This window comes from Triticum dicoccoides, chromosome 7A (genome assembly GCF_002162155.2).
Source record: "Triticum dicoccoides isolate Atlit2015 ecotype Zavitan chromosome 7A, WEW_v2.0, whole genome shotgun sequence".
Taxonomy (NCBI): Eukaryota; Viridiplantae; Streptophyta; class Magnoliopsida; order Poales; family Poaceae; genus Triticum; species Triticum dicoccoides.
This window is the reverse complement of record NC_041392.1, coordinates 19,735,928-19,748,668: the sequence shown is the minus strand read 5'-3', so window position 1 is coordinate 19,748,668 and position 12,741 is coordinate 19,735,928. Positions and strand designations below refer to the sequence as shown.

At 43.3% G+C, this 12,741-nt stretch overlaps 1 protein-coding gene across 11 annotated transcripts; it reads right to left on the bottom strand.

Annotated features, from left to right (window-relative positions):
* Nucleotides 1-2,681: 2,681 nt before the first annotated feature.
* LOC119328253 (disease resistance protein RPM1-like) lies at nt 2,682-11,464 on the bottom strand. Of its 11 annotated transcripts, none has more exons than XM_037601269.1 (9): nt 11,324-11,464; nt 10,393-10,447; nt 10,219-10,309; nt 10,072-10,130; nt 9,881-9,961; nt 7,801-7,870; nt 7,482-7,538; nt 7,096-7,377; nt 2,682-6,090 (listed from the first exon to the last, which is right to left on the bottom strand). In XM_037601269.1, exon 9 carries the CDS (start codon nt 6,008-6,010, stop codon nt 3,257-3,259), a length of 2,754 nt encoding a protein of 917 aa, XP_037457166.1. In that variant the 5' UTR covers nt 6,011-6,090; nt 7,096-7,377; nt 7,482-7,538; nt 7,801-7,870; nt 9,881-9,961; nt 10,072-10,130; nt 10,219-10,309; nt 10,393-10,447; nt 11,324-11,464; the 3' UTR covers nt 2,682-3,256. The 11 variants fall into 11 exon arrangements, with proteins under 11 accessions (XP_037457166.1, XP_037457162.1, XP_037457158.1 ...); XM_037601265.1 differs by having other exon boundaries at nt 10,398-10,447; XM_037601261.1 differs by lacking the exon at nt 11,324-11,464 and having other exon boundaries at nt 2,682-3,132; nt 3,223-6,090; nt 10,398-10,669.
* Nucleotides 11,465-12,741: the final 1,277 nt, after the last annotated feature.

Sequence of the window (12,741 nt, the reverse complement as noted above, 5' to 3'; positions counted from 1 at the left end):
GATGAAAACCCTTGATCCTACTTGATCAGATGATGGCGGCGCCTTGGTGATGTATTCCCATCTAGGGCCTTTGCCTTTGCGTGGGTTGGGTCGGCGATCGCCTATGGCGAAGTCGGCGTCGTTTGCTCGGAGTTTAGGGGACACATCTAGGGGTGGAGTGATGACGATTACCCATGCGTGTTGTCTCGACGTGGCCCTTTTTGGAGTGGTGTGCATGGGGTAACTTATGTGTGCCGATCGGCGGTTCTGATAGTTTTCGGCCGGTTCTCCATAATTAACTTGGCAATCTGGCTTTTGCTCGGTTTTCCCCAATTAACAGAGCAACTCTTTTCTTCTTAGTGAATGCAGGAATGCTGCCATTTCGAAAGAAAAACAAGTAGCTGGATATTTGATCCTCAACTTGAGGAGCCCTCCTTCCTTTTACCCATCAAAGCCAGAGAACCACCACTTGTAATGGCAAGGAAAATTGCTCATTCTTTTTTGCGTCGACCCTACTAGGATATTTACACGAGAACTATCTAGGAACGCACCTGGCTTGTAATCCTTCCAGATCCAGATCATATTAGGTGAAAGTGAAAGCCTCTTCCTTGTGCGCTTCAGGATCCAAAATCACCAAAACGGTGTCATGGTTTTCTTGAGAGTATGGAATACTAGTCTTGTTGAATCCGTCTCAAGAGGCAGAGCTGATGTCAAAGTCAATGCTAGCTAGTCTTTCTTGTGTGGCTGGAATTACTTCTAGAACAACCACATTAGCCAACTATTTAGATGTAGAATATTCATACCCATCAAAACCAGGTGAGAGTGGGGGCACGGCAGTCTTGTTGAAGCCAGTGCGAACCAGTCAGAGAACCTGCAAGTCAAGTCAATGCTAGTCTTCATGTGGTCGTGGTTGTGCTCGAAGTTCCGATTATTTTCCAACATGATGCGTTGTCTGAAAGCAATCGCTTCAACGTTCAAGGACCCCACGTTGAACCACTTCCACAATCAGTCGTTGTGCACAGTATTCAGTATCCTACTCGAAGCATAACCATACGCTGTTTGACGTTTCCCTTGGGGATCTGCGACTCTGCATTCAGAAATTCTGAAGCATTGGAAATGACTATGGATGGCAATTTGTATTTTCAGTTTAAGCAAATGTTGGTGAAAAGCTTACATGGGTTTTTGGAACACTCCATACAGTGGTGTGCTGTGTCAGAAGCCTGGAAGCCTACAAGGATTTTCCAAACACCCACCGTTAATAAGTAACAATAAAGTTGTATTCAGATAAGCCTGAGCAGTACAGTAGCTAACCCGTCAGCAGCAATTTAAGCTACTATTATGGATACTGAGAGGAAAAGGAAGTTATTTTGACAGAGCATCCATCAACCCGGTGGAACTAACTATACTACCAGCATGTTTTCTTGTTCATTTACTTTCGATAATTCCGGCTACAAAGCACCTGTGATACTCACAAGTATGGTGGAAATCTCAGTTTAGAACGTACTCAAACTTTTCTGGCCCGACTTCAGTTAATTTGGAGCGACTGAAATTCAGTGTTGATTTTCCATAGGAGAAACATGATGTCCACTTACTTCAGAATTCCAATTGGACAGCTAGTTCATGCTGACACAAGATATGTTTGCTGGCAACTTGGGAACAAATTATGTAGAGACGCATGGAAAGTATAAATACTAACAAAACGGAAAGAGAAATGAAGAAGAAGTAAGCAGAGGTTAAGATCCTAATGCTGTAGCGCTGCTCTGTATGAGAAGCCTTTCGGTCTGCTATACACGAGTTTTGTGCTTGCTGGCTGTGGAGCAGCCTGGGAATGTTCAGAGATATTCGGTAGTATGTCCATTCCTTTATTTCTCTTCACGTTCATTTTGTTGGCTTCGGCTAACTCTTCTGTAAAAACTCTTGATTTCATCAATGAAATTGGAGGAATACCCTTTGCTAAAAAAGAAAGCAGAGGCTAAGCTACAATGATGCATAATGTGGGCTCCGAAACTTTTCTATCAATCAATGTATTGCAAATAAAGGACGTAATCCCGAAAGGAAACAGCAGCAACAAAGAAGTTGCAACAGCAGCAACCAAAGACAGCAACCGTATGACAATGAGAATGAATACCTGAGCATTATTGATTTTTCTTTTACGAAATGTAGCAGCGCTACGTTTCATTCATTTTGAGGAGGAACTGGCAAAGCCAGGAAATTACAAGGGAATGCAAGGTAGAGAATAAACATATCACATCACCTAACACAATGAAAGAGAAAAGAGAAAATTGCGCTGAAGCGACAACAGGGCAAGGGCCAAAAAGAAAGAAGAAACGGAGAACCATCATTTTCCACCGGCCTCGACACTGGGGGGCTGCACGAGAAACATCACCACCGTAGACAAAGAGCTCCAATCAGCCGAGACCAAACCCAAGCTATTGGCGCAGTCGAAGGGCAAGGAGCACCGAGTCCACACCAAGAAGAAGGGCCACACGCAGCAGAGGCTACAACACAACAACGACATCATCGGTCAAAGTGCAGCAAGGAGCCGATTCCACACCCACCACCGTGATAGCATAAGGGAAACTCCGGTACCTACAGACCACACCAGGAGACAACAGCAACAGAGAAGAAGCAGGGCATCCACACCACCACATACAAACCACTCGTCCCTAGACGCTGCATTATTGAATCACAAGCCAATTCTCTGAAGATGAATATCTGAGCTGAGGATTATAAATCACAAGCCAATACTTTTGTTTAACAGACACAACTGAAATATGCGAGATCATACATAGTTCCCAACTAGCACACGCGAAAAAGTCTGAAAATGGAAACACGACTCAAGTCTGTCTTACAATATGCGCACACAAATAAGCAGTACATACGTAAAGTAGTTTGAATGTGGAAACACAAATCGCTCGCAGTCAGTCTCACGATAAGTGCCATCTTATTATCACACGGAGCTGATAAGCACACGATGACACGAACATAGTAGCAGCAGAAGTGAAGCACTGTGGTGGAGACGTGAGATAGTACATTTGAAGCACTATATAGAAGATTAGCAGCAGCACTGTGTTGTGCACATTGAGTGTGATGCATCAGCGCCTTAACTCGTGGTGAAGCCTCTTCCTTCCTTCCTACCTTCCGGCATGTGACCTGCATATAACCAACACCAAATCATTTCAACATGTCAAGGTAGTACGATTAGAGATGGGGAAGGAAGCAAGTAATGCATGCATGGTACACCTAGTTGGCAGGTGATTGGGAGTAGAGTAGCAGGTCAATCTCGGAGGGAATACTTCGCCCGTGACAGTATCCCTTGGATTGTAGAACACTGGCGCAGGGATGTCAAGAAGTCTCTGCTGATCTCGTGAAAGCCTAGATACTTGATGGATGTGAGGAACTCAATGCCAGCCGGCACCTCCGTCATGCTGCCGAGGTTGACTAAGTATAGTTCCTCCAGGCTCGCCATGGCACCTTGCTGTATCTCTAGCCGACTCAGACTAAGCAAGTCTCCTAGAGAGAGAACCTTCAGCTTGGGAAACCACCCCGTGAGAAATGCCAGCTGCTCTCCATTGTATGCTCTGGTGAAGTGTAGATACGTCAAGTTTGACAACCGAGAAAGGGATGGTAGGGGGTCTTCTCTCAGCTGTGACCAAGATAGATACAATACATACAAGTTCTGTCCCTCTACAGCTTGGAATAGAGGAGACTCGTCCAACGCCCCTTCTGCTAGTCGTCCTCTCAAACATAGCCTTTGCAGGCTTGGCAGAAGGACATTCAACAAGAGAACCTCATTCTCATTACTTGCATTCACTTCTAGGTAGGACAAATACTGCATCTTAACTAGAGACTCACTGATACTTCTACAGTAGATTCCTTTCACATTCAATAACCTCAAGCTTCTCACTTGCCTCAGCTCCCCTAAATGTCTAACAGACTCATCCTGTAATTCCAATGCTTGTAGCGTCTGAAGGTTTATTATATTTCCAAGTCCATTGGGGATACGCACACCACTGCAACTTGCAAGCTCTCTCCAGTCTGAATCAATTGTTTTCTGAGCAAATAGGTGCCTAAGCTTCTTCAGTTTCACAATCCCACTAGGCAACTCTTGTATGTCAGATTCATAAAGGTCGAGTGTCAACAGATTTGAAAGATTCTCAATTGTCTTCGGGAGCATCTTCACCTTTGAACCCCGCAAACCCAAATGGCGGAGATTAAAAAGATCCCCAATAGCATCTGGAATCTTCTCAATGGGCAGACCACTTAATTCTAGCACTGTCATATATCTTGACTCATTACACAGAAGAGGTAGCAGAGTGAATGATGACTTGCTATCACCGAGCGTAATGATAGTTCGAAGGTGGTGCATATTGGAAACTGGTTGTTGAATATCATCTTTTTGTTTGTGCAGTACTAATCGACGTCCATCCTTCTGATGAGACCGTCCACATTTATTCTCATATGCAACACCAAAACAGTTCTTCTGGCACAAATCAACTGCCAATTCACGTAAGATATCATGCATTCTGAATTCCTTCATCCTACCGAAGTGGTTCCTTGTAACAAGTTGTAGCATGTTTCTGTCAATCAACTCCTTCAGATAGCCTTCTGCCACATCTTCTAGTGTGCTTTCACCCCTCTCCTCGATGAACCCCTCGGCTACCAATAACCGTACAAGTTGTTTCCTTTTGAAAAGATAGTCTTCCGAAAATAAGCTGCAGTATAAGAAACAACATTTCAAGCGTGTTGGAAGGTATATGAAGCTCAGATGCAAAACATTCCTTATATCACTGAGACTTGAATTATTAATTAGCTCCCAACTCAATTGGGCATTTATTCTTCTCCATTCTTCCACAGTTTTCTCACGCACACGCAAGAGGCTACCAACTAACACAATAACAAGAGGCAAGCCTTTGCACTTGCTAACTATTTCCTCAGACAAATGCTTCAACTCCGTAGGACATTCATGACTTGTATCTCTTGGAAAGGCTTTCTTACAGAAGAGATCCCATGCCTTGTCTTCAGGTAAAGCTGGCAGTGTTAAGATATGTCCTTGAGAGGCAAGTGCAGCAACACGGCTTTCCCTTGTTGTGATTACCAGTCGACTACCCATATCATTATGAATAAGCACGCTAGACAAATCATTAAATGCTTCAGGAGTCCAAACATCATCCAGAATGATCAAATACTTTTGTTGTTCCAGAAATGTCTTAATTGTCTCTTCAAGACGTGGGATGTCCATGTCCGTAGTGTTAGATAGAACACTGACTTTACCTCTTGAAAGTTCCTTGATTATATTCCTCAAGACAGCTTCTCTAGAATAAGTTTGAGAGATGGAGACCCACGCATGGCATTGGAATTTCTCCCTCTCCTTCCTGTAGACATTTGCAGCTAAAGCTGTTTTACCAAGCCCTCCCATTCCAAGCAGCGCTATCACAGAGCGTTCCAAATGATCACCTGCCAACCACTTCTGAAGTGTTTCACTGTTCTCATCGACCCCCACTAGATCTTCAGCAAGGGAACGTGAAATGTTCGCTAGATCTTGGGACCTCTTAACAATGTAGTCTGAGCTACTAGTATCCCCATTGTTCACGGGAACCCAACGGTTTTTTGTCTCTGACAGGTGTGTAAGGTCTTCCTCTATCTGCTTCACCTTGATAGCTATCCGGTTCAAAGAAAGTAGAGATCTTGGTTTTCGGAACCCTTTCTTCAGGTAAAAGCAACACCCTATATCATTCTCCTGACCAACTAGATACAAGTACTCATCCACCATGTCCTCCGTATTATATGCTACCTTCCGTACCCCCTCCAGCCAGCTCTCATAGACTGTGTTGTTGAGGTTTCGTATGTCCATTTGACAGAGAACATCATGCATTACACTAAGCTCCCTCACAAGACGATCCATGCTGGCTTGTAGCTCTAGTAGTTGTGTCCCATACTTCGCAAATTGTGTGCTTGCCTGGTCTGCTACTCCATTTGCCAAGGCAGTGCCAATCTTTTTAATGGCTAGTAGAATCACAATCTCCGCCATTACTTTCTGAGAATTTCTAATGTCTCACTGTTGATTGGTCGCCTAGTTGTATATTTTCCTCAATGTAATTCGAACGAACACTGCAAAATGAAGTGAATGATGTATTAGTTAAACCATGAGCGTATCCTACTAGTACCAAGCACTTGCCAAAACACTTCAAAACTCTCCAGCCACAATGATGAAATTAAATAAGAAGAAAATTTTCACGAAATCCTCCTAAACTCTTATTAGTTATTGATAACCTATCCAACTCCACCCAAACAATCAAACAAAACAGTACTTAAAATAGGCAGGTAAATGAGAAATTTAAAACACTTAAGATTGTGCAATAGTCCACTGCGGCAAACTTAATGATATTATCTTACTAGCACGGGTGACATTGTACCGAATGACCCACCATGCATGATCCGCTTCCATATAGGAACATCTGAGCTTGAAATGACCCAAATGTTGAAATTTGAACCAAGACAAGAAGGAAGCAAATCTGATATACATGCTAGCTCGCCAATATGAATATTCTACTATCAGATAGTTGGCTAATGTGACAGTTTCAGGTAACTTAGTTCCACGCTTCAATATCCATCTAATAATATCTCCAGATGTATGGAGTAAAAAATAGCCAGAGTTGTTTAATTAAGCCTATCATGTCATAAGAATCATGAGGAGAAATCAATATATTATATCCTTATTAAAATACTTCAACTAATAGGAGCCATCATGTTCACTTTAGGAGATCCTCACCCAACAAGATTTCGACTTTGGGAGGCTAGTATACAACCACTAACGAGCGTTATCAACAACTATGATTCTGTGATACAGAGTAATTAAGGTTATTTGTGAATCCAAGGGAAACAATGAGTGGCAACTAAAATAAAGTGTCCCCACAAATTAAGAAGCCCGTCCTTCTTCCAGAAGAAATTTTTATTGTGCTTAACGTGCTAGAAGAAATCGCCATGCAATATTCACAAAGTATACTAGGCTAGCCAACTTGAAAAGATACCGCAGAAGTGGATTTTGTTTGCACCCAGGAACATTGTTCTGAGTGCAACCTAACATTGCCAGAAAACTAGTGAAGGACGACGCACCTGCCTCGTAATAGCTTAGATCTGATCGATCTTGGTAACCTCCTTGTACACTTTTGAATCTGAAACCACCAGAACAGTCTTCTCCCAAAAGAAGAGACCTAGTGGCTTGCCTGGTCTTGTTGTCACTGAATCTTAATCATGGAGATCTTGAACTCTCATGAAGCCATGGGTATGACTGAGAGTGTGCTTGCTTCTTGTTGCTGACAAGTAGCTGGGTTCCATCTTCAAATTGAGGTGTCCTCTTTGTTCCTTTTACACATCAAAACCAAAGAACCACCATACCTGGCTTATAATGGCAAAGGAAAACTGCTTATTATTGCATCGACCTAGCTACCTAGGATATTGACAAGAGAAGCAGGAACACAACCAAACTAAAGGAAACACACCTGGATTGTAATCGGTGTAGATCCGGACAGCTTTCGACCTGTGGTGCGCTTCAGGATCTGAATCACAAAAACAGCGCCATGGCTTGGTGAGACACCAGCCTTGTTGAATAAGCAATCTCAAGAGGCAGCCAGTGAATCTAAGTCAAGTCAATGCTAGTCTTCTCATGGTTGAAGCTCAATTATTTTCCGACATGCTGCATTTTCTGAAACCACTGTGCATGTGTGCACATCCAATGCATTGAAGGTGTTTTAGCACTGTGATGGTACTGTTATTACCATAGAACTACCTAGGAAGAAAACCAAATTAAGGGGAACGCACCTGGCTTGTAATCGATGTAAATCCGGCCCGACTTGGACCTGTGGTGACCTCCTCGTTGTGCGCTTCAGATCTGAAAACACCAAAGCAGAGTCATGGCCTGGTGAGAGCAGAGAACGCAAGCTAGTCCTGTTGAAGTTGAAGCCATCCCAAAAAGAAGCCAGCTGAAGCTCCAAGTCAAGTCAGATGCTAGTCTTCTCGTGATGGATGAAGCTAAATTAATTTCCGACATGCTACATTATTTGTAATCATTGTGCCTGTGTTTACATCCAATTACTTCAACGTTTCATGGACCCCATGCATGAAAGGTGCTTCATGGCACGGTCTCTGTGCTCAGCAGTTCGTACCGTGGAATTCACAGTGATACTGAGACACAAAGCAATGCCTTCAAGACATCAACAGCCTACTCATGTGCAACTACTGCTCTTTAATGTGGCTCTCTCTATCTCAAACCGTTAGTGCATTGTGCTAGTAGCAAGCACTTGCCAAAACACTCCAACCACAATAGAAAAATAAATTTAGAAGAACCTTTCAAAGTAATCCTCCTACAATATTATTTCATACTGTTACCTATCTAACTCTAACCCACATAATCAAACAAAACCGTTCTTGCAACATGCACGTCTGTCAGAATTTTAAAACACTTAGCATTGTGCTATAGTCAACGGGAGCAAACTTCATGTTATTAGCTGATAAGAACGAGAGAACTTGACCAAATAAGTGACAATGCATACTCTGCTTCCCTAAGGGGCATAGAAGTTAAAATGCAAAAAGAAAAAAAATGTTGAAATTTTAACCAACTAAGACAGTGTGAACCAATCTACTTGCCAGGAAAGCTCGCCAATATGAATAATTCAAATTTCAGAGAGTTGGCTAATGTACAGCTCCATACTTTCCTCAACATATGGAGAAACAAATAGCTAGAGTTGTTGATTAAGTTGCAAGAAAGAAAGATGCATAGAATCAAGAAAATGAATAAAGAAAGAAATGTTATAATGTCATAAGAGTCATGAGGAGAAATCAATAAACCATAACCAAAGCAACTTTAGTTAAAAGGTATTTTAGGAGATCCTTAAACAACAAGAATGTATCTGGAACCTGCTGTAGACATGCTGTTAAGCCTGACAAAATGCTCATTGTTTTGGGGAAATAAATGTTCGGAAGCTGATGGAGCAGCTTCGAAGAAAAGTATCTTGGACTTCCAGTTCAGGAGGGTCGTGTTAAGGATGGAAAATTCCGGTTGGTAAAGGAGAGAAGCTGTAAATGTTTTTAAGATTAGTCTGACAAGTGATTATATAGGTGGGAAAGAGGTGTTGATAAGTCTGTAGTCCAGGCCATATCGACTTACGCCATGAGCGTATTAAAATTTTCAGCTGGATTGTTCTAGTGAGGCGAGGAAGGAGATAAGCGCCGTACTCACTGGCTCAGGTGAGAGAAGCGGATCAGGTGAGAGTAAGAATCACGGTGGAACTGCGTTCAGCAAACTATGCCTTTTTAACCAGGGTTTACTTGCGAGAGTAACCCTGTCTGCATGGAATTCAGTTAACTGGTGCATAAGTGCAGAGGAAGCCAAGGCTCTGACTTGTCTAAAAGAGGTGCATAAGGTGTAATCTACAATACCCCTGTGGTTGTGTGCAGAGCAACTGCAGCCCAGTAGTCAACGTGTTGGTGTACCAAGAGAAATCTTTCTGTGATCGGCTGCATTATAAAGGAAACAGGCTGTTACTCCAGGAGTTGCCCCAAGAAAACGGAGTAGCGCGCGAGCTAGAACAGTATGGTATTGGTAGGAAGGTGTTGTTTGGTGGTGTATTGCAGGGCTCGGTTCCAACCTGTGTGATTGTAATATCCAAAACTATACTTCCTAAATAACACACAACATCAGGTTCAAAGAAAAACAAGAATGTTGACTTTGCAAGGCTAGAAATCCCAACATTATGGTAACTACAATGCAAGAGCATATAATGTGCTAACTGCCAAGTATGTCACCAGTAATGAGCACTATGAACAACTATGCTACAGCTTAATTCCAGATTCTTTGTGAATCCAAGGGAAATGATGGACGGTAACTAAAACCTGAACATACCTTCCTGCTCGACAGACCTTGGCGTCGTCACAAATTAAGAAGCTCTTCCTTGCAGGAGAAATCTTTATTGTGCTTACAAAGCTGGAAGAAATGACAATGCATTAGTCACAAAGTATTTTGTTTGCGCCAAGGGAGATATATTGTTCCTAATACAACCTAAGATAGCGAGAAAATTCCGAATGATGACAGACCTGCCTCGAAATGGCTTAGATATGATCCATGTAGGCGACCTCCTTGTGCATTTGCGAATCTGAAACCATCAGAATAATCTCATGGATCCTCACAAAAAAACTAGACCTAATGACTTGGGGCTGTTGAGGTTGTCATTGAAGCTTAACCATCATGGAGATCCTGAACCATCATGGAGTCATGGGTGTGGCTGATCTTCAACTTGAGGTACCCATCAGATCTAAAGAACAGCCACCATACCTGGCTTGTGATGGTAAGGAAAACTGCTCATTTCTGCATCGACATAGCTACCCAGGAGCAAAACCAAATTAAGGGCAACGAACCTGACCTGTAATCGATGTAGATCTGGAACTCCTCCTTGTGCGCTTGCTTCAGGATCTGAAATCACCAGAGCAGAGTCATGGCTTGGTGAGAGCAGAGAATGCAAGCCAGTCTTTGTTGTTGAAGAGGCAGCCAGCTGAAGCTCCAAGTCAAGTCAATGCAAGCTAGCAAGCTCAATTATTTTCCGGCTCTGCGCCCGTGTGTGCCCGTGGCCCCAAGCATTAAGGCCCTGTTTGGTTCGGCTGTGGATTTCTAAAAGTAGCTGTGAAAAATCTGCTGTGAAAAAACAACTGTGGAAAATCTGATGTGAAAAAGATGTAGGTCATTTGGCAAACCAGCTGATACAACTTTTTCAGATTTTGGCCCGCAGCGGAATAAGATTTTGGAAAGCACGTCCTGGGCTGCTTCTGCTTTTAGTTCAGATTTTGGCAGCGGATTTCTGGAATAGGATTCTGCTGGGTTCGCCCTTTGGTTCAGATTCTGCTGCGCGGCAGCGGAATCCATTGATAAAAGCTGAACCAAACAGGGCCTAAAGGTGCTGCTTCATAGCACTGTGATGATAAAGGTCTCCATACTGTGGCACGGCATGCACACAGTGATACAGAGGCGAGGCACAGAGCCAATGCCTTCAACAGCCTACTGCCTACCCATGTGCAACCAAGCAGAGTTCTGCCCGGGAGCAGAGCCATAAAGCCGTTGGACATACCAAGGTTCTGCCTGCTTCCTTCAGAGTCCATAATGTGTCTCTACTTTTTTTTTTTGTTTTGTTTTTAACAAGGTATTCTCTAGGAGAAGGTTTGGAAATACATGGATGGCAGCATGTTTAGAATTTTAAGCACATCACATGCACATACAGTTTGTGAAACACCCACTGTTAAGTAATAACAATCATAAGGATATATTCAGATATGCCTGAGCAGTACAGTAGCTTACCCGCTGGCAGCAAACTAGCGGCATGGTTCCAGTTGCCTAGAGCAGCTTGAGGCAAGCAACAGCCACAATCCAAGCTCTTTCTTCAGCAAACGGAGCCACATCATTTGTGTCGGTGATGATGGGCGTCAAACCCTGCCATATCTGTGCAGGTTCAGGCTCAACATCAGCCTTCCTATTATGCAACCAATAATGAGAAACTATTCCCAGGCTATTGGTTATAATTAGTCAAAGATATATCGGTGAGCCCAACATGAGTTGACTGACCAAACATAAAACTCGAAAACAGAACATCAGAGAAATTAAAAGACAGGGCCGCAGGGGTCTGCGCGTGTTGAAATTATCCTTTGTCGTCACAGATCAGTTATTGACAAGGAGCGGCAGAAAAACATGTATTCAGGTATTCCAAATGTGTCACAGGTAAATCTGGAATCTGTCACAGGTAGCTACCATCAGTAATACTAGTAACAAGATGCAGGGATCATTAATAATCTGTCAAAGGGCAACAATCATATATGTCAGGAGCCTCTGAGTGATGTTCCGAGTTCCTAACCCCAAAAGCAATGTCACAAGCATCTGAGCAATGTCACTTGTTCCTAACCCCAAAAGCAATGACGCACATTTCGTCAGTGGAAGCAGCATCAAATCAGAACAAACAATTTCCCTTGGCTGACGCTGGCAATTGTTTGGGGATGCTTAATCAAGGTAGAGCTCATGGGTAAAGAAACTCGGTTCAGATTTGCTCATGGATTACAAGGATAAATCATGGCTGGCTCACCTCGTCGTCGCATCCGGGCGCCGGGCCTGAGGATCCACTTCCTGGTGGCCGCGGCAAGCGAGTGGGGGCTTGGCCGGGCAGGGCGGTCCAGTCGCTGTACAGCCGGTGGGTGGTCGGCCGGAGGCGAAGCATCGTCCTACCCCTAACCCTCGCCGGCGGCAAAGTCGTCTGCCTCGCCCCTCCGTCGACCCGCTCTCTCCGGCCAAGCCAGTCGGTGTGCCTCAGTGCCTGGCCCAAGCCTAGTTGGTCAGATCGTTAACCCTGGCCCAGATGGTTACCCCTTGCGTGTTGGGCTTTTTTATGATTTTAGTTTTTTTTTATTTTTGTGTACGTATTTTATGGGTTTTAGATTATTTTTTTGTTTTTTTCAGTTTTTTTCTAGTTATAACTAGATATTGGAGTATTTTCCCCCAAAGCACCGCCGCGCTTTTCGGAAAGGAGAAACTTATGTGCTTCCGCGAGAAGTACATATTTGCTTTTCGAAAAGAAAAATATATGCATCCCTGAGAAAGCACATATTTAATTCTCGTGGAACCATAGATTTCTTTCTGCATTATGCTTCTCGAAAAAAAATGTTTCTTCCAGCAGAAGCACATATTTGCTTCCATGAGAATGCAAAAAAGTGCTTCTCGAGAAAAAGAAA

What these genes read in the sequence shown, in the direction of transcription:
- LOC119328253 (XM_037601269.1), bottom strand. Translation starts at nt 6,010, where the DNA reads ATGGCGGAGATTGTGATTCTACTAGCCATTAAAAAGATTGGCACTGCC.